Source organism: Rhodotorula toruloides, assembly GCF_000320785.1.
Source record: "Rhodotorula toruloides NP11 unplaced genomic scaffold Scaffold23, whole genome shotgun sequence".
Taxonomy (NCBI): domain Eukaryota; kingdom Fungi; phylum Basidiomycota; class Microbotryomycetes; order Sporidiobolales; family Sporidiobolaceae; genus Rhodotorula; species Rhodotorula toruloides.
Genome location: NW_015622983.1, coordinates 265,217 through 281,235, shown reverse-complemented (window position 1 = coordinate 281,235; position 16,019 = coordinate 265,217). Strand labels below are relative to the sequence as shown.

At 61.9% G+C, this 16,019-nt stretch overlaps 7 protein-coding genes across 7 annotated transcripts; 5 read left to right on the top strand and 2 right to left on the bottom strand.

The window, feature by feature from the left end:
* Positions 1-79: 79 nt before the first annotated feature.
* On the bottom strand, positions 80-2,240 carry RHTO_03871 (transcription initiation factor TFIIH subunit 4; the record flags this gene model as incomplete). The annotated part of the gene is made up of 11 exons (XM_016417540.1): positions 80-152; positions 217-494; positions 551-823; positions 891-974; positions 1,033-1,089; positions 1,150-1,261; positions 1,319-1,416; positions 1,483-1,576; positions 1,648-1,794; positions 1,861-1,989; positions 2,095-2,240. 11 exons carry the CDS (start codon positions 2,238-2,240, stop codon positions 80-82), a joined length of 1,491 nt encoding a protein of 496 aa, XP_016271192.1.
* Positions 2,241-2,503: 263 nt separating this feature from the next.
* RHTO_03870 (uncharacterized protein) lies at positions 2,504-3,123 on the bottom strand (the record flags this gene model as incomplete). The annotated part of the gene is made up of 4 exons (XM_016417539.1): positions 2,504-2,568; positions 2,629-2,748; positions 2,814-3,008; positions 3,066-3,123. 4 exons carry the CDS (start codon positions 3,121-3,123, stop codon positions 2,504-2,506), a joined length of 438 nt encoding a protein of 145 aa, XP_016271191.1.
* A 1,420-nt stretch (positions 3,124-4,543) lies between these two features.
* On the top strand, positions 4,544-5,505 carry RHTO_03869 (nucleoside-diphosphate-sugar epimerases-like protein; the record flags this gene model as incomplete). The annotated part of the gene is made up of 3 exons (XM_016417538.1): positions 4,544-4,933; positions 5,000-5,166; positions 5,307-5,505. The coding sequence occupies 3 exons, from the start codon at positions 4,544-4,546 to the stop codon at positions 5,503-5,505; spliced, it is 756 nt and encodes a 251-aa protein (XP_016271190.1).
* Positions 5,506-6,129: 624 nt separating this feature from the next.
* On the top strand, positions 6,130-9,914 carry RHTO_03868 (Ca2+-transporting ATPase; the record flags this gene model as incomplete). The annotated part of the gene is made up of 9 exons (XM_016417537.1): positions 6,130-6,379; positions 6,435-7,397; positions 7,459-7,869; positions 7,929-7,995; positions 8,051-8,500; positions 8,557-9,049; positions 9,133-9,153; positions 9,224-9,510; positions 9,584-9,914. 9 exons carry the CDS (start codon positions 6,130-6,132, stop codon positions 9,912-9,914), a joined length of 3,273 nt encoding a protein of 1,090 aa, XP_016271189.1.
* Positions 9,915-10,431: 517 nt separating this feature from the next.
* RHTO_03867 (Extracellular membrane protein, CFEM domain protein) lies at positions 10,432-11,737 on the top strand (the record flags this gene model as incomplete). Its single annotated transcript, XM_016417536.1, has 8 exons — positions 10,432-10,509; positions 10,584-10,665; positions 10,733-10,861; positions 10,921-11,001; positions 11,058-11,126; positions 11,191-11,241; positions 11,298-11,587; positions 11,660-11,737. 8 exons carry the CDS (start codon positions 10,432-10,434, stop codon positions 11,735-11,737), a joined length of 858 nt encoding a protein of 285 aa, XP_016271188.1.
* Positions 11,738-12,301: 564 nt separating this feature from the next.
* Positions 12,302-13,400, top strand: RHTO_03866 (DUF543 family protein; the record flags this gene model as incomplete). The annotated part of the gene is made up of 4 exons (XM_016417535.1): positions 12,302-12,373; positions 12,716-12,800; positions 12,857-12,975; positions 13,089-13,400. 4 exons carry the CDS (start codon positions 12,302-12,304, stop codon positions 13,398-13,400), a joined length of 588 nt encoding a protein of 195 aa, XP_016271187.1.
* Positions 13,401-13,667: 267 nt separating this feature from the next.
* RHTO_03865 (cytochrome P450, family 51 (sterol 14-demethylase)) lies at positions 13,668-15,991 on the top strand (the record flags this gene model as incomplete). Its single annotated transcript, XM_016417534.1, has 10 exons — positions 13,668-13,757; positions 13,830-13,946; positions 14,061-14,197; positions 14,259-14,421; positions 14,505-14,663; positions 14,746-14,862; positions 14,924-15,545; positions 15,658-15,685; positions 15,755-15,863; positions 15,926-15,991. 10 exons carry the CDS (start codon positions 13,668-13,670, stop codon positions 15,989-15,991), a joined length of 1,608 nt encoding a protein of 535 aa, XP_016271186.1.
* Positions 15,992-16,019: the final 28 nt, after the last annotated feature.

The window sequence follows — 16,019 nt, the reverse complement described above, 5'->3', positions numbered from 1 at the left end:
GGAGACATCATTGCGAATGATACAAGCAACACGGTGAGCAGTACACTTGATCCGAGCTGAAAGACGTCGTCCGCTCTCCCTACGCCGGCTCCTGCCCCTCCATCGCCTGCGCTTCCGCCTGCGCCGCCGCCATTCGTCGCTTGATGAACTCGCTGAGAGAAGTAGAGTGTCAGTCTGGAACTCTGGGCTGCGGATGGGGTTGAGAGCAGAACTCACCGAACCTGTTGATGCCCGTCCGCCGTCACGAACACCTTTCTCGCCTTCGGCAACTCCAACAACACCGCACCGATCTCCCTCGCATAGTTGACGACCAGTTCATAGTCGTGCGTCGACGAGAACTCTTCGTAGAGGTAGCCTTCGGTCGTCTGGATCCGCCGCCGCTCGTGCTCCCATAGACGGATCTGGTCGACGACGGTGATGGGGAGGAGTTTGTCGTCCGAACCTGCTTGGGCGCGCATTTGAGGGTGTGCGCGAGAGGCGAGGTACGAGATGATCTGCGGGCGGGCAGGCTTCAGCGAGTGGCACTGCGAATGGCTGAGAGGCGACGCACCTGATTCGCCGTGATCCCGTTCGCCAGTCCTCGGCGGATACTCTCCCGCGTGATGTGACCCGTCACAAAGTTGGCAAAGCGGGTCTTGAGGTGCGCAAACAGCCCAAGGACGGCGATCTGAAGCGGATTCGAGGTGTACGCGTAGAGCTTGTAGTTGGTCTCGAGGACGATGAAGCCCTTTTCTTCGTTCGAGTGGCGCGAGGAGACGAGTGGAGGAGCGGAGGAGGTGAGAGTGGTGGCGAGGCGGGTCGGGTAGAAGATGGGTGCGTTGCGCTGCGGGACCGTTCGGCGCTCAGGGTCAGCCGAATGAGGTGAGTGGCGAGAATCGAAACAAACGCACGTCTGGCAAGTAGACGAGTCCGTAGTCTGCCAGATCTCGCAAGACGCCGTGCTGGATCTGCGAGAGGTTGTCGGTCATGTAGGCCTGCGGGAGAAGCGAAGTCAGCTCCGGCCTTCACGAGACGAAGTAAGGTATTGCGTACCCGACCCAGCTCGAGCGATCCCAGCATGAAGAGAAAGCCGATGGTTTCGACAAGGTCCTGGACGTTGCCGAACGTCTTCAGCGATACCGCGACAAGGGCAGCTAAATGAGGGCTCACCTGCGACTCCTCCAAGTACACCAGCAGCAAGTCCCACAGTTGCGTATTGACGTCTTCAAGCAGAAACTGGAAGCCCTTCGACGTGATGCGCATGTTGCGGAGCGAGCGGGTCCTGCGGGTCGAAGACCGTCAACGTGGGCGACTTTCCAGGCGGGATAGGCGAACTCACGGCGAGTACATCAAGCCACTCCGCTCGAGCAGACTCAGAACCTTCTCGCCTGGCTTCTTTGCGCCTGCGTCCGATGCGACCATGAAGTGCTGGATTGTCTGCGAGCGAGACGGAGCTCGTCAGCTCACCAGCACGTCGAGGAGCCCTTCCATGCGTGGACGCACCTCCCACTGCACCTCGGCGTGTTCATCCAAGAACTGCGCCGTGACCTCCTCGTCCTGCTCGAGAGCCGGTGCGCCAAACGAGCCTTGCTTGCCGCTGCGCGAGGACGAAGCCGTTTGATCAGCCCTCGTCCTGCTCCTCCGATGGTAGCCGAGCACGACACGCACCCTCCTGTTAGCGCCATGCGAAAGCTGTCCCGGAAACCCGGGTTCATCTCCAGCTCCGTCTCCTCTTTCGAGGTGTCGGAAGGTCGGGAGCTTCGAGGCGTGATGATGTGTAGTCGCGCGAGCGCCGAAAGCGAGGAGGACAGATGTCTGTGTGCACGATAGACCGTCAACATGAGCTGTTCTTCACCCGCGAAGCAAGGAACCGGTACCGACCTCCGCTCGCCCTTGTCTCCACCCTCACTCTTCCGCTCCCGGACCCAGAGCGCCACGTCCCGCACTCGCACGACCTCTTCGTACCAGAGCATGTTCAGCACGATGTGCCGCGAAGTGACGGGGAGGAGCCTGATCATGATTCGTCGAGAGCGGTGATGAAGTGGGGAGCGTTACGAGGACGGCACGAGGGGTCAGTCGGGTAGGATGCCGGTGTAGCAAGAGAGCTGTACGCACCGAAAGATGGACAGGCAGCTCGCAGGCGAGGCGTACAGGCGCGTGAACATGGCTGCACTGAGTCGGTCGAGCAGGCCGTACAAGTGGCTCGCATCGAGTTCGCCGGGCGTACTGCCAGCCGCTTTGTCTAGCAGGTCGTACGCCATAGCTGTAGCAAGCCGCTCGTGGTAAGTCGAGCAAGCGAGCAAGGTGGGAGAAGAAGGAGAGCGGTCGTGAGGAGGGCAGGCTGACTTCGCTCGTGCTGCAGAAGTTGTGCGGACAACAGCAAACGAGAGTGTGGCATTGCGGCGTCTAAAGCACGAACGCACGGCGATACGAATCTAGCCAAGAGTGGTGACAATATTCACAAGGGAGAAAGCGAAGGGCGGGAAAGACTGTCCGGTATGCGGCGAGTCGCCTGGCTTTTTGCTCAAGCGCAGAAGGCGGAGGCGTACTGGCTGTTGGTCGAGAACTGGCGGGTGCCGGGCGGGCACTCTGCGAGCGACGATGGCTGTCAGTGAGCGTGAGGGAGGAGCCGCGAGGGAAAAGACGCACGGAGAGCGCACTGTCCCTTGACGCAGATGGGCTGTCCAACGCCGTTGTACGACGGGGGGCAGACGTTGCCCTCCTCTCCGCAGTTGTTCGGGTCGTTCTTGTACTCGCCGCCGTGGTGCCCTAGAATGGACACACAAGTCAGCATCGAGATCTCCGACAATCGACAGCGAGGACGGGGAACGCACCAGGGTTTCCGGGCCTTCCGCCCTTGCCCCATCCGCGGCCGTTGCCTTCGCTGTTGTGCTCTCCGTGCTCGCCCGGGGGTCCACCGTTCTTCTGGTGCTCAGGGTGGCCACCCGGGGGACCGCGAGCCTCGAGGTCGACGTACGAGCGCATCTGCTTGATAGCATTGACCTTCTCGGCGCGGGCGTCGAGAGCGGCTGCGCGAGGGGTCAGTGTCATTGCGAAGGCGGTGGGTGACAAGCGGAGGAACGCACGGGCGGCAGCAACGGAGCCAACGAGGGCAGCGATAACGATGGCGAAGGAGATCTTCATTTTGGCGGTGTGTGAGACTGCGCGGGGAGGTTGACGGTGTCGAGAAGAGTTTGTAGCGAGTGCGAAGACTGGCGAGCGAGTGAAGGAGGAGAAGGAGAGAGGGAGAGAAGCGTCGAGAGTTGTTGGGCAAAATCGAGGGTGCCCTCTGGCCGGCGCTCTGAGCTCCGATACGTAAACTTGGAGTGGGCAACTGTGAATTCGTCACGGAACGTGTCCGTTCGCTCATCGTGAGCGTTGAAGCGTGCTCATAGAAATGAGGAAGTCGAGCAGTCCTTAGCGCGCTCGACGGCGGTCGTGGCGTTCGGAAGGGATCGCTCTGTTCTGCGGACTGATCGGGACCTTGCCGAAGTCGACAGCATTCGTTTGGAAGAGGAAGGAAGAGCCGCGAAAGAACAAGCGGTATCCTGGTCGACCGGCTCCACGTCGGCCGAAAGCGGCAGGCGACAGCGTGGCATCTCCTACGGACAGCACCGACCATTGTGATGGCGCTGGACAGTTGAAATGCCAGCGATGGCTCATCGAACGGTCATTTACGTCCTAAGCGCGGTCGATAGCCGCACGGCTGGACGGGCTCAAGGAGGGACCGAAGCGACGGCCATCGACGGCGAAGAGGAAGCGCCGTTCGCACGATGAGGCTGGTCGAGCTGCATCGACGTCGTCCAAGTGGCGTCGGTGTCGCTGCGTGAACGTCGCCGGCTGTTGTGGGAGCCTGTCGACGGACGCCGCAGCCAAAGTCGAGCCAGGCGGGGTGTAGGGCATCGCGCACGTCCGTAGGCGGAGAGCAAACTCAAAGCCCATGCAAGCTGTCCTTCGGAACCCTCCGCTCTCCGCCATCGCAGTCCCGCGTCCATCCTCCCTCGTCCTCCTCGCACCGGGGACGCACAGCTCCTTCGCACAGGCTGCAAGGGGCCCGCATCCATCCCGACCGTCTTGGGTTACGCAGCACGACCACGCGCGTAGGGTCGACACTCGTCTGGCCGATATAGCCCTCGCTCGTGCAAGAGGACCGATGCGGCAGGCTTCGGGAGCATGGCGGAAGGGGAGAAGAGCGGGGAGACGCTGATCCCGTTTGCGGGAGTTGGCCAGTGCAGCAGCGCAGTAGCTCTGTGCGCATACTCTGCAGTCTGCCAGGCCAGCAATGAGCGGAGCAGGGTGAACTGTCGAGGGTGAAGGTGTCACGCTCCCGATGAGGACCACCTTGGACCGCTCTCCCACGCTCGCACTCGCTTGATTGGGCTGCTTTGACGCTCAAACACGCTCTCGAACCGCTGTGAACTCGCTGGGACTGCTCTGCCCATCTCCCGCGCCGTGAGCCCTCCTCGCCCATCCTCCCGCCATTCTCATCAGTTGAACGACACTGACCCGCTCTCGCCACTCGCTAGGTCCACACGACTCGCCAGAACTTTTGTCTACCTGCGTAATGACCACCCAACACCGCCTCTTGCTCCTCGGTGCGACCGGCGAGACGGGGAAGCAAGCTCTGTCCGCCGCCCTCGCCGACTCCCGCGTCTCGCATGTTCTCACGTTCGGCCGGCGCGCCCCAACGCTCGACCCCTCCACTCCATCCTCCAAGCTCACCCATTCCTCGCTCGACTTTGACGCGCTGTTGAAAGAAGGCTCGGCAGGCGGACCCGAGACGAGCAAGTTGCGTTCGGCAGAGGCGGACAGCGTGTTGATTGCGCTTGGGACGACGAGGGCTAGTGCGGGGAGTGCGGAAGCGTTCGAGAGGATCGATAGGGAGTATGTGTTGAGTGCGGCGAGGGCGGCGAGGAGGGAGGACAAGCCGGATCAGCGGGTCGTTTACGTCTCGGTGCGTCGCAGCGTCTCCCATTGCCTCTACCTCAACGTGTGCAAACTGACGAGACGGTTCTTGCAGTCCACCTCGGCAAACTCGAGCGCTTGGTTGCTCTACCCCCGCTCGAAAGGCCTGACGGAAGAAGGCCTCGCCTCGCTCGGATACGCTTCCACCATCATCTTCCGCCCTGGCTTGCTCGTTGCGCCTGGCGGGCGTGGAGAGCATCGCTTTGCCGAGTTGCTGGCTGTGTGAGTCGAGGAGCCTTCCTTTCCTCCTTTCCGAAGCGCCGCTCGCTCGCCTCGACTTTCGTGCAGCGCGTAAAATCCGAGCTCGCTTATGAGGTCCGCCTAAGACATCGTTACTGACGGAACCCTTCACGCTCCCACAGCAAGACGATTCCTCACCTCCCGTTCGGCAAATCCACCCTCTGGATCGGCACCGACACGCTCGGCCGCTCGCTCGTCAATGCAGCAGTCGGCAGTCCGGTCGTCAAGGAGTACGGCAAGGAGGAGGTTCTGAAGGGCCAGCACAAGGTGTGGGCCGTGTCGAACGCGGATGCGCTCAAGCTGGCGGAGGCGGGCAAGTGAGTTCGTTGTAAGTCTCTTCGATACCTCGCCAAAGTCGACTTCGCTGTACGCCTGTTGTTTGTGCGCTCCATTGCAACCCGCTGTCGTTTGCCACCCAGACAGGACAGCAAGACGGAGAAGCGGAGGAACTTGTTCCGCCTGTTCCGCTCCGTCGAGTTGTCCTCGCTCAACTCGTCTGAACGTGGTCTTGCGTCGTCGTCAAGAATAGCAGCAACCCGTCGTTCCCTCGCAACCGGGCGACAGTCAGTCTTACGGAGCGGGTAAGTTCAGTCGAGAGCGGAACTTGGCCGAGTCCGCGCCGAGACACGTCCTCCTCGTCCTCGACCCGCTTCCTCAAGCGATGCACTCGCTCGCAGGCTGACACAAGGCCACTGATATGCTAGCTCGAGCACAGGAACACACTCGCGCAACCCCGACCCTCGCACACCGTGTGGATGTAGCGCTACCTCGCTCAACTCGCCTCGCACCCAAGAGCTGCTCACCTCTCGGCTGGACGGGGGCATGCTCACCGTTCCCTCGGCGTCGTCGTCGAGTCGGTCTTGGCATCCGCCGCTATCTGCTTCCAAGCCCAGCAGCGCCGTCACAGCTTGATCCCGTTCTCCTCACTCCAACTCGCGCCGTTTGATGCCTTCATCCTCACCAGCAGCATTCGACAAGGAGAAGCAGCTCTCCAAGACTCTCTCGGGCGCGACTGCAGCCGAAACTCACTGGTTCCTCCTCCCTCCCAAAGATGTCGCCTCACGCCTTGAGACCAGCATCGACGACGGCCTCACCGCCAACGAGGCGACGGCGAGGCAGAAGCGCGACGGGCCGAACGAGCTGATGGGCGGCGGAGGAGTGTCAATTTGGTCTATCCTTGCGGGACAGGTCTTTAGTGCGTTCCGCTCTCACACGCTTGACGACTTCCGCTGACAAGGCTCTCCCCGTAGACGCCATGGTCCTCGTTCTCGTCGCCTGCTTGGCCGTCTCTTTCGGCATTCAGAGCTGGATCGAAGGCGGCGTTATCGCCGCAGTTATCCTCATCAACGTTGGCGTCGGTTTCGTCCAGGAGTACTCGTCCGCCAAAACGATGGACTCGCTCCGCTCGCTCGCCTCGCCCAACGCGCACGTCATCCGCAACTCCAAGATCGTCACCATTCCCTCCCCCGAAGTCGTCGTCGGCGACATCATCGAAGTCAAGACAGGCGACACCATCCCCGCCGACCTTCGCCTCGTCGAGACCGTCAACTTCGAGACGGACGAGGCGCTCCTTACTGGCGAGTCGCTCCCCGTCGCCAAGGACGCCAACGCTAGCTGGGCTGAAGAAGCCAAGGCCAGCGACTTTGACCCGCGCGACATCGGCGTCGGAGACCGCATCACGATGGCCTACTCCTCGAGCACCGTCACGAAGGGCCGCGCGAAGGGCATCGTCGTCGGCATCGGTATGAACACCTCGATTGGCGCAATTGCCCAGTCCTTGCGCGGAGGCGACTCAAAGGTCCGCAAGGTCCGCAGGAACGACGACGGCCACGCTCCGTGGCACCGCTACCCTGCCGCCTGGGCGCTCACGACGATCGACATCATCGGTCAGTTCCTCGGAGTCAACACCGGCACGCCACTCCAGCGCACGCTCTCGTGGCTCGCCATCGCCCTCTTCTTCATCGGATGCCTCTTCGCCCTCTTTTGTTTCGCCGCCAACTCGTTCCGCGGCAACAAGGAGATTATCCTCTATGCCATCGCGACTGCCCTCTCGATGATCCCCGCCTCGCTCGTCGTCGTCCTGACCATCACCCTCGCCGGCGGAACGCGCGCGATGGTCGCGCGCCATGTCATTGTCCGGAAGCTCGACTCCCTGGAGGCGCTCGGAGCCGTCACTAACATCTGCTCCGACAAGACGGGCACGCTCACACAGGGTGCGTCTGCCTCTTGACGATTTTCGAGTCCGAAATCACTGACCGTCCCGCTCGCTCGCAGGCAAGATGGTTGTCCGCGCCGCCTGGCTTCCTTCTCGCGGCACAATCAGCGTCGGCGAGTCGAACGAGCCATTCAATCCTACCATCGCGCAACTCTCCTTCTCCCCCTCTTCGCCCGCCAAATCCGCCGACCAAGCCGACAAGCCTGCGGCCTCCTCTCCCTCCTCCGAATCTGCTCCGCCTCCTGCAACAGCCGAACCAACCACCCCCGACGCACTTCTCGAGAAAGGCGGTTCAGAACTATCGACGCTTCTCAACATCGCCAGCATGTGCAGTACCGCCAAGGTATTCAAGAAGGAGGGCGAGGGATGGACGGCAAGGGGAGACCCGACCGAGTGCGCCATCCAGACTTTTGCGCATCGGTTTGGGTGGGGAAGGGAGAGGTGGATTGAGGGCGAATCGCCGGAGTGGAGTGAGTTCGCGGTTCTCGGTATCGGTAAAGTTGCTGAGCTGACTCGCCTTATCTCGCAGCTCAAGTCGCCGAGTACCCTTTCGACTCTGATGTCAAGCGCATGAGTGTCCTCTATGCCCGCAAGGAGTGCGTCTCGCCTACCCTAGTCTCCATCTCCTCGCTGACTCGCCTTTGCCCGCAGGAAGCAGTTCGCCTTCATGAAGGGCGCCGTCGAGCGTCTCATCGACGCTTGCTCGCAAATTCAGCTCGAAGACGGACCGGCCCCTATCGACGACTCGATCAAGGAGGAGATCTTCGCCAACGTCGAAGCCCTCGCCGAGCAAGGCCTCCGCGTCCTCGCTCTCGCCGCCAAGCCCTGGTCCGGCGCTTCCAGCTCGTCCGGCAACCCCGACCGCGCACAGATCGAGACCGACATGACCCTCTACGGACTTGTCGGAATCTACGACCCCCCTCGTCCCGAGACGAAGGGATCCGTCCGCATGTGCCACGAGGCAGGCATCCAGGTTCACATGCTTACGGGCGACCACGCTGCGACTGCGAGGGCCATCGCGCTTCAGGTCGGCATCCTCCCGCGCAACGTCAACTTGATATCGAAGGACTCGGCAAAGGCGATGGTCATGACTGCCGCCGAGTGCGTACAGCTTCCTCTCCTTCGTCTCGCCACGTTGCTCACGCTGTTTTCCGCAGGTTCGACAAGCTCTCGGACGACGAGGTCGACAAGCTTCCCCTCCTCCCGCTCGTCATCGCCCGCTGCGCTCCTCACACCAAGGTCCGCATGATCGAGGCGCTTCACCGTCGCAAGGCATTCTGCGCAATGACTGGCGATGGCGTCAATGACAGTCCTTCGCTCAAGCGCGCCGACGTCGGCGTTGGAATCGGCAGCGGGTCGGATGTCGCGAAGGACGCGAGCGACATCGTTCTCGCCGACGACAACTTCGCCTCGATCCTCGCTGCTGTCGAAGAAGGTCGCAGGATGTTTGCCAACATCCGCAAATTCGTCCTCCACCTCCTCGCCGGGAACGTCATGCAGGCGCTCACGCTCCTCATCGGGCTCGCCTTCAAGGACGAGAACGACTTCTCCGTCTTCCCCCTCGCGCCCGTCGAAATTCTGTGGATCATCATGATCACGTCGAGTCTGCCGGCGATGGGTCTCGGAGCCGAGAAGGCTGAAGTCGACATCGTGGGTCTCCCTTGCCGCTTCCTCTCGTTTTTGCACGCTGACAAGTTCCGCCGCGCTTCTTCGCTCGTCCAATCCTCCTGCAGATGCGTCGCAAGCCGCACAACGTGAGTACCGGATCCTTGCGCCCGGCCCGCCGCTTGCCCCGTACTGACCCTTCCCCCGCCTCTTTCACAGCTCAAGATGGGGGTCTTCGCTCCCGAGATCATCATCGATATCCTCGTCTACGGCCTCGTCGGCGCAGGCTGCTGTCTCGGCGTCTTTACCTTGATCGTGTTCCACTGGGGCAACGGCGACCTCGGCATCGACTCGAACAACAACATCTCGGGCAACCCGGGCTCGCAGCTCGTCTTCGAAGCTCGCTCGGCGACGTTTGCGACGATGGTCTGGATCCTCTTGTTCCTTGCCTTCGAGTGTATGGACTTGCGCCGCTCGCTCTTCAAGATGGACCGCACGCCTGAGCAGTGCGTTCCTTTTCCGTGGCTCTCAACAATACTGCCGAACGCAGCGCTGACCCTCTGTCTTCGCACATTGCAGCCGTTACACGCAGTGGCTGCACGACGTCTGGGCGAACCAAATCCTCTTCTGGTCGGTCGTCGGCGGCTTCCTCACGCCCTTCCCGCTCGTCTACATCCCGGTCATCAACGACGTCGTCTTCAAGCACAAGAGCATCTCGTGGCAGTGGGCGCCGGCCTTCGTCGCGACAGGCATCTTCATGATCTTCGCCGAGGGCTACAAGTACGCCAAGCGCGCCTTTATCCGCCGCCGCCATGCGAAGCACCCCGAGGAGGACGACGGCATGACGGGCGTGTTCTCGGCGTGGAAGACGATGGACCCGACGACGCGGGACGGAAAGGACGTCGTGTAGAAACGAGTTTGGCGGATTCTCCCTTGCAAATAGACTTCCAACGCTATTCGTCGAGCTCCGCCTGGTCCGGCTTCCCCTTCTGCACTCTCCTTTGTCAAGTCCGTCGCTGTGAAGCAGTCTGCGAGCGTCCAACAACCCTGCCTGGCGAACATCTTGCTGCGGAAAACCCTTCTCCGTTGCGCGACTTCGTGCGGACGCTCAAACAACCTCACAGGCTGCGGGCTCGCTGCGGTCGAGGGCTGAAGCCAATTCAACCCTCCTCAAAGGGAAAGGCGAGCTCGCGAATGACTTCATTGCCCCCCTGTCGCAGCGATCCCTTTGCTCTTCTTGTGCTCGAGGAGGAAAGGGTTCCCTTTGCCAGCTTCCTCTCACTCAGTCCTCACTCGCCAGCCTTGTAAGCTTGCACACAGAGCTTCAAACAGCTCCGTATCTCACGCTGAGCTTTACCGCGTCGTCCCAGCAACTTGCAGGCCCACTTCACCTCCTCGCCCTTCGACCTTCCCAAAGTTCATCAGCCATGAAGACCACCGCCGCTATCGTCTCCGTCGCTGCCTTTGCTGGCCTTGCTGCCGCTCAGCTCCCCGCCAATGCCCCAGTACGTTCCTGGGAGGTCGAGCGGGATGCGGTGAAGACGAGGCAGTGTCTGACCCTTCCACTTGCGTCTGGCAGGGCTGCGCGACTCGCTGCTTCACGACCAAGGTCATGGAGGCTAGCACGCTCGCCCCCGGCGTTTCGCCGTCCGACATTGCTGGTACGCCTTCGCTCACCTCCTCTCGCAGCCCCTCGGCTTCAACTGACGGAAACGCCCGTGTGCTCAGGACTCTGCCGCAGCGCCAACTTCGTCCAGGCCTACGTGAACTGCTTGGGCGACCACTGCACCGGCAACGACTACACCACCGGCATCACGCTCGGTCAGGCTGTCTGCGCCAACGTCGGCGCTTCGCTCCGTTCGTCCACCTCTCCTCCTTCGTTCCCTTCTTGGTCTGACACGCTTTCTTTCGTACAGCCTCAACCGGAGTCACTGGTTCGGCCACCGATGTCCTCCGTACCCTCTCGTCGGTTCCCGTTTCCACCGGCTCCGAGACCGGTGCGTTCTTCCAGACGTTGCTTCCTGCCTACCAGGCTGAATCTCTTCTCGCGCAGCCTCGGCAGCTGCATCCTTCTCGAGTGCTCTCGCCGCAGCTGGCGGAGCTAGCTCGGGCGCTTCGATGAGTGCGTTCAGCTGTCCCTTCCTCGACCCAGTTCTCCTCACTCACGCTCACCAACACTCGACCAGGCGGCTCGTCTATGGCTTCCGGCGCCTCGTCGGCGGCCGGTGGAGCCGGCGGTACGTTCTTCCATCTCTTGCAAATTTGCCGAGCAACTCATCCACATCCGCTACAGCTTCGTCGGCCACCTCAGGTGCTGCTGGTGCTGCCTCGACTGGCATGTCCGGCGCGAGCGGCGCCGCATCGACCGGCATGTCGGGCGCGAGCGGAGCTGGCTCGACCGCGACTTCCGGCGCAGGCGGTGCCGCGTCGACCGCCACCTCGGGAGCTGGCGGAGCCGCCTCGACCGTCACCTCTGGCGCGGGTGGTGTCCTCTCGACTATCACGAGCGGCGCTAAAGGTGCGGCCTCGACTGCGACCGGCGCGGCTGGATCAGCTGCTTCGGCTGCGACGGGTGGCGCCAAGGTTCGTCCTTCCTGTGCTTTTGTCTTCCTGTGGTGTGTCCAAACTGATGAGCATGTCTGTCCACCATCGCAGAGCGCCGGCAACAACCTCTTCGTCCCGACCGCCTCGCTCCTCGGCGCCGTCGCCGCTGCGATCGCCTGCTTCGCCTAAGCGTTTCGGTCGACCAGCCTGAGGCGTCGAGCAACCGACATCGACGATCGCTCAAACCCGGACTCGCAACCCAAAACCCACAACTTATCTCGTCTAATATCGCCCGCCCTCAACTCGTCCTGTACATTCTTCGACAACCAGCGCACTCTACGCCTTTCTCTTTCCTTTCTCGACGTCAAATCAAAGCAAAGTATAGTCAAGCTGTAACCCTTTTCGTCGGTCTTGTAGCCTTTCTCGCCGTCCCTCACCTCGTCTCTTCGGCTCTTGCCCTCATTCGCTTTGGCGGATGAGACTGGGAGTGGAGGACGGGTAGTAATGGACGCTCTTTCGCTGTTTCTTTACAGTTCGTTGCGCTGCCTGACGTGAGAGAGGCTGCCTGCTGCTCGCCTTCGCCAGGAGGGTCGAGCAGCTCTTCACACAAGCTGCAGGTCGTGGTGTGACCTAGCCCACATTCGCTCACAAGTACCAGTCGTCCATCTTACGCCGCAACTCCAGCCCGTCCTTCCACCAAACCCCTCTCCGCCTCTCCCTCGACCACCCCTTCTCCTTCCCCACCCACCGACCATGTCCGCACCCGCCCCATCCGCGCCCGCGACACCCGCTCAAGCTCGCTCAGAGGACGTCTTGTCTGCGAAGGTGCGTCCGCTCCGCTTGTTGTAATCGCGGGGATTGGACAGAGGGAAAGGGAGGAGGGGGTGATGAGGAGTCGCTTGGTGGGAGAAGGGGTTGCGGGAGGAACTGGAGGAGCTGAGCTGACTGTTTGCACTCTGCATGTCTTGCACACGACTCGCCATCCTTCGCCCTGCTCTTGTTGTCCCCCCTTCACCTCCCTCCCTCCGTCATCCGGACCACCCCGACTCGCGACCTTCTCTTGTCGACCACCTGACGCACCTGACACATCGCCGGATCTCCTGCACTCTCTACCACTTCACGACCTACGCGCTCGCCGCGCCGCGTCCCGCTTGCCGCCCCGAATAGACGGACCTCTGCCTCTCGAACGCGCTCGTCAAAGCCGGCACAGGTCTAGCCGTCGGAATCGTCGCCAGCGCCGTCCTCTTCCGCCGTTCGTCCCCTCCTATTCCTCTACCCCCATTTGAGCTGACGAGAAAAGGCGAACAGGTCGCCCCTGGCCGGTCTTCCTTGGACTTGGATTCGGCTTTGGACAGGGTTACTCAGACTGCGAGAGGGTTTTCAACCCTGCTGCGGTACCGGGGTTCAAGATTCAGGGCGTTAAGGAGGTACGTTGCTTGACGGCGGACTTTCGGAAGGATGCAGGCGACCGCGTTCTGCGGGATGCGGGCGGGCTTGCTTCTCTTCCCGAGTAATCGCTGACAGAGGATATCCTACGCAGGCCTCGCCGTTCCAGCTCTCGTCACCCTTCGCGTCCGTCGTCTCGCCCTCGCAAACGTCTGCCGTCCCTCCCGCGCCCGCTCCTTCCCCTCCCTCTGCCTCCCCCTCCCCCGCCTCGTCCGCTGCGTCGCACATCTCGGACAAGGTCTCTCACATCGTCCACGACGCCAAGAGCAAGGCGTCTGATGTTGCGGCTGCTGCGCAGCAGAAGGCGAGCGAGGTGAGGGAGGTTATTGGGGACAAGGTCGACAGGGCCGAGAAGAAGGCCGAGGGCAAGGTTGATGCGCTCAAGGGTGACAAGAAGTGGGTGTGAGCGCTGGTCTTGGAGGTACAGCGGTGCGAGATGGAGTGGCGAAATGAGCAGTCGTTCGATTTATTCCACCGACCTGAGCTCGCGTCCTCGCTCCGGTTGCTCGCTCGCGAGTGTGCATGATTCGAGAGTGCCAAGCCGTGCGAGGAAGTCCTTGGAATGGCTCGTGCGCGGTTGTTGTCGGACATTGTCGTAGCGTGGTTCGACGTGAACTTGGTTCGCTCTCTCTCTTCTCTCTTCGTCGTTCTGCTGCTGTTCGTTGGGCTGAGGATGGGCCTGCTCGCATACGCTGGGACTGCTGCACTCGCCCTCGCAGGCTTGCTCGCCCTCGCCGTCGCGCTCAACGTCGCCTGGCAGCTCGTGCGTCCCCATCTCGCTCGCTCACCTCACGTCGTCGTTACTGACCCTCACACTCGCCTGGGACGGACGCAGCTCGCTCCGAGGGACCCGAGGAGACCACCACTCGTGTTCCACTATGTCCCCGTCATCGGATGCGCCGTCAGCTACGGCATGGACCCGCTCGGATTCCTCGACGAGTGCAGGCGGAAGGTGCGTGCAGCAGCTCGCTCGGGCGCTGCTCTCCGCTCGCCTTTCTCGTCAGAGAGGCAGTGGGCTGCATGTATGTCCTCCAGCTTGCTGACCTGCTTCGGTTGACGCCGACAGTACGGACCCGTCTTCACCTACCCTCTCCTCGGACGCAAAATCACCGCGACCCTCGGCCCGCTCGGTAGCAACTTTGTCCTGAACGGCAAGCTCGCGCACGTCAACGCCGAGGAGGCCTACACGCACTTGACCACCCCGTTCGTCCCCCTCCTTCCTCTGCCTTCCTTTCCTCCCGCTGACTTGCGTTCGTTTTCTCAGCGTCTTCGGTACTGAGGTCGTCTACGACGTCCCGAACCATGTCTTGATGGAGCAGAAGAAGTTTGTCAAGTTTGGGTTGACGACCGAAAACTTCCGCCGCTACGTCGGGTTGATCAGGCAGGAGGTGCTCGACTACATGTCGAAGCACGTCTATGCCGAGGGCGTGAGTCGAAGAGTCCTTCCTCGGCGGCGTTGCAGTTGGAGAAGCTGTTCGGGCGCTGATTTGAAGACGGATGACGTTCGCAGACCAAGACCGTCTCGCCCGGCATCGATGCCTTCGATACCTCGTCCGAAATCACCGTCCTCACCGCTTCTGCGACTCTCCAAGGCCGCGAAATCCGCGCCGCGATGGACAAGAGCTTCGCCCAGCTGTACCACGACCTCGACGGAGGATTCACTCCTTTGGTGCGTCGGCGTTGCTGTCTTTTCTTCCTTCGCTCTGAGCATTTCGAAGAGCGTTGGCTAATGGAAGCGCGACCTCGTATAGAACTTTGTATTCCCCAACCTCCCGCTCCCCTCGTACCGCCGCCGCGACCGCGCCCAGGCCAAGATGCGCGAGTTCTACATTTCGATCCTCGAGAAGCGCCGTGCTTCGACCGAGGAGGTGCGTCGAGCTCACTGGAACCGCTCAGCTTGCCGCGACTGACCTGCCTTGTCGCCCCCAGCCGGACCTCGACATGCTCACGGCCCTCCAGAACCAGGAGTACAAGACTGGCGAGCCTCTCACCGACAAGCAGATTGCGCACATCATGATCGCCCTCCTCATGGCCGGCCAGCACACGTCCGCCGCGACCGGCGCATGGGCGATCCTCCGACTTGGCGAGAACCAAGACCTCCAGCGACGACTTTACGAGGAGCAGCTCGAGTACCACCTCGACAAGGAGAGTGGGAAGCTCCGACCGCTCGAGTACGAGACGCTCTCGACTCCGCTCTTGAGCGCATTCATCAAGGAACTCCTGAGGATGCACCCGCCCCTCCACTCGCTCATGCGCAAGATCATCCTCGACTGTCCCGTCCCTACCTCCGTCGGTGCGCCCTCGGCCGAACCGCACGCGAGCGAGTCGTTCAAGAAGCGCAACGAAGGCGCCGAGTACGTCATCCCCAAGGGCGAGTACGTCCTTGCTGCGCCCGGGTACAGCCAGGTCGATGAGGGTATTTGGGGCAAAGATGCAAAGGAGTTTAGGGCCGAGCGGTGGTTGGAGGACGGGAATAAGGTGCCTGGCGAGGAGGACGAGGGCGAGGAGGACTATGGCTGGGGCAAGATCTCCAAGGGCGGAAAGAGTGCTTGTGCGTCTGGCGTTTCCCTCTCTTCCCACTCGTGGCGGTCGCACTCGCCCTGCGTCGCTGTGATGCGCTCGGTCGACGGATGCTCGCTAACCTGACACTGCTTGCTGCGCAGACCTCCCCTTCGGCGCCGGACGGCATCGGTGAGCCTTCTTCCCTCTCTCCACCAGCTAGGCCGCCTCGCTGACCACGCCCCTTTGTTCGCTTCGCAGCTGCATTGGCGAGCAGTTCGCCAACGTCCAGCTTGGCACGATCATCGCGACGCTCGTCCGCGAGAACACCTGGACGCTCGACCAGGACTTCCCTGCCAACGACTACACGGTGCGCACTCGCCCGGAGTGTCCGGTTCTGACAGGCCGCTAACATTGCTCGTTGCCTCGCAGACGATGATCGTCATGCCCGCCAAGCCCCGGAAGGTCACCTTCAAGCGCCGCGAGAAGGCCCTCTAGATTGCGTAGGCGGATGCACGTACAGCAC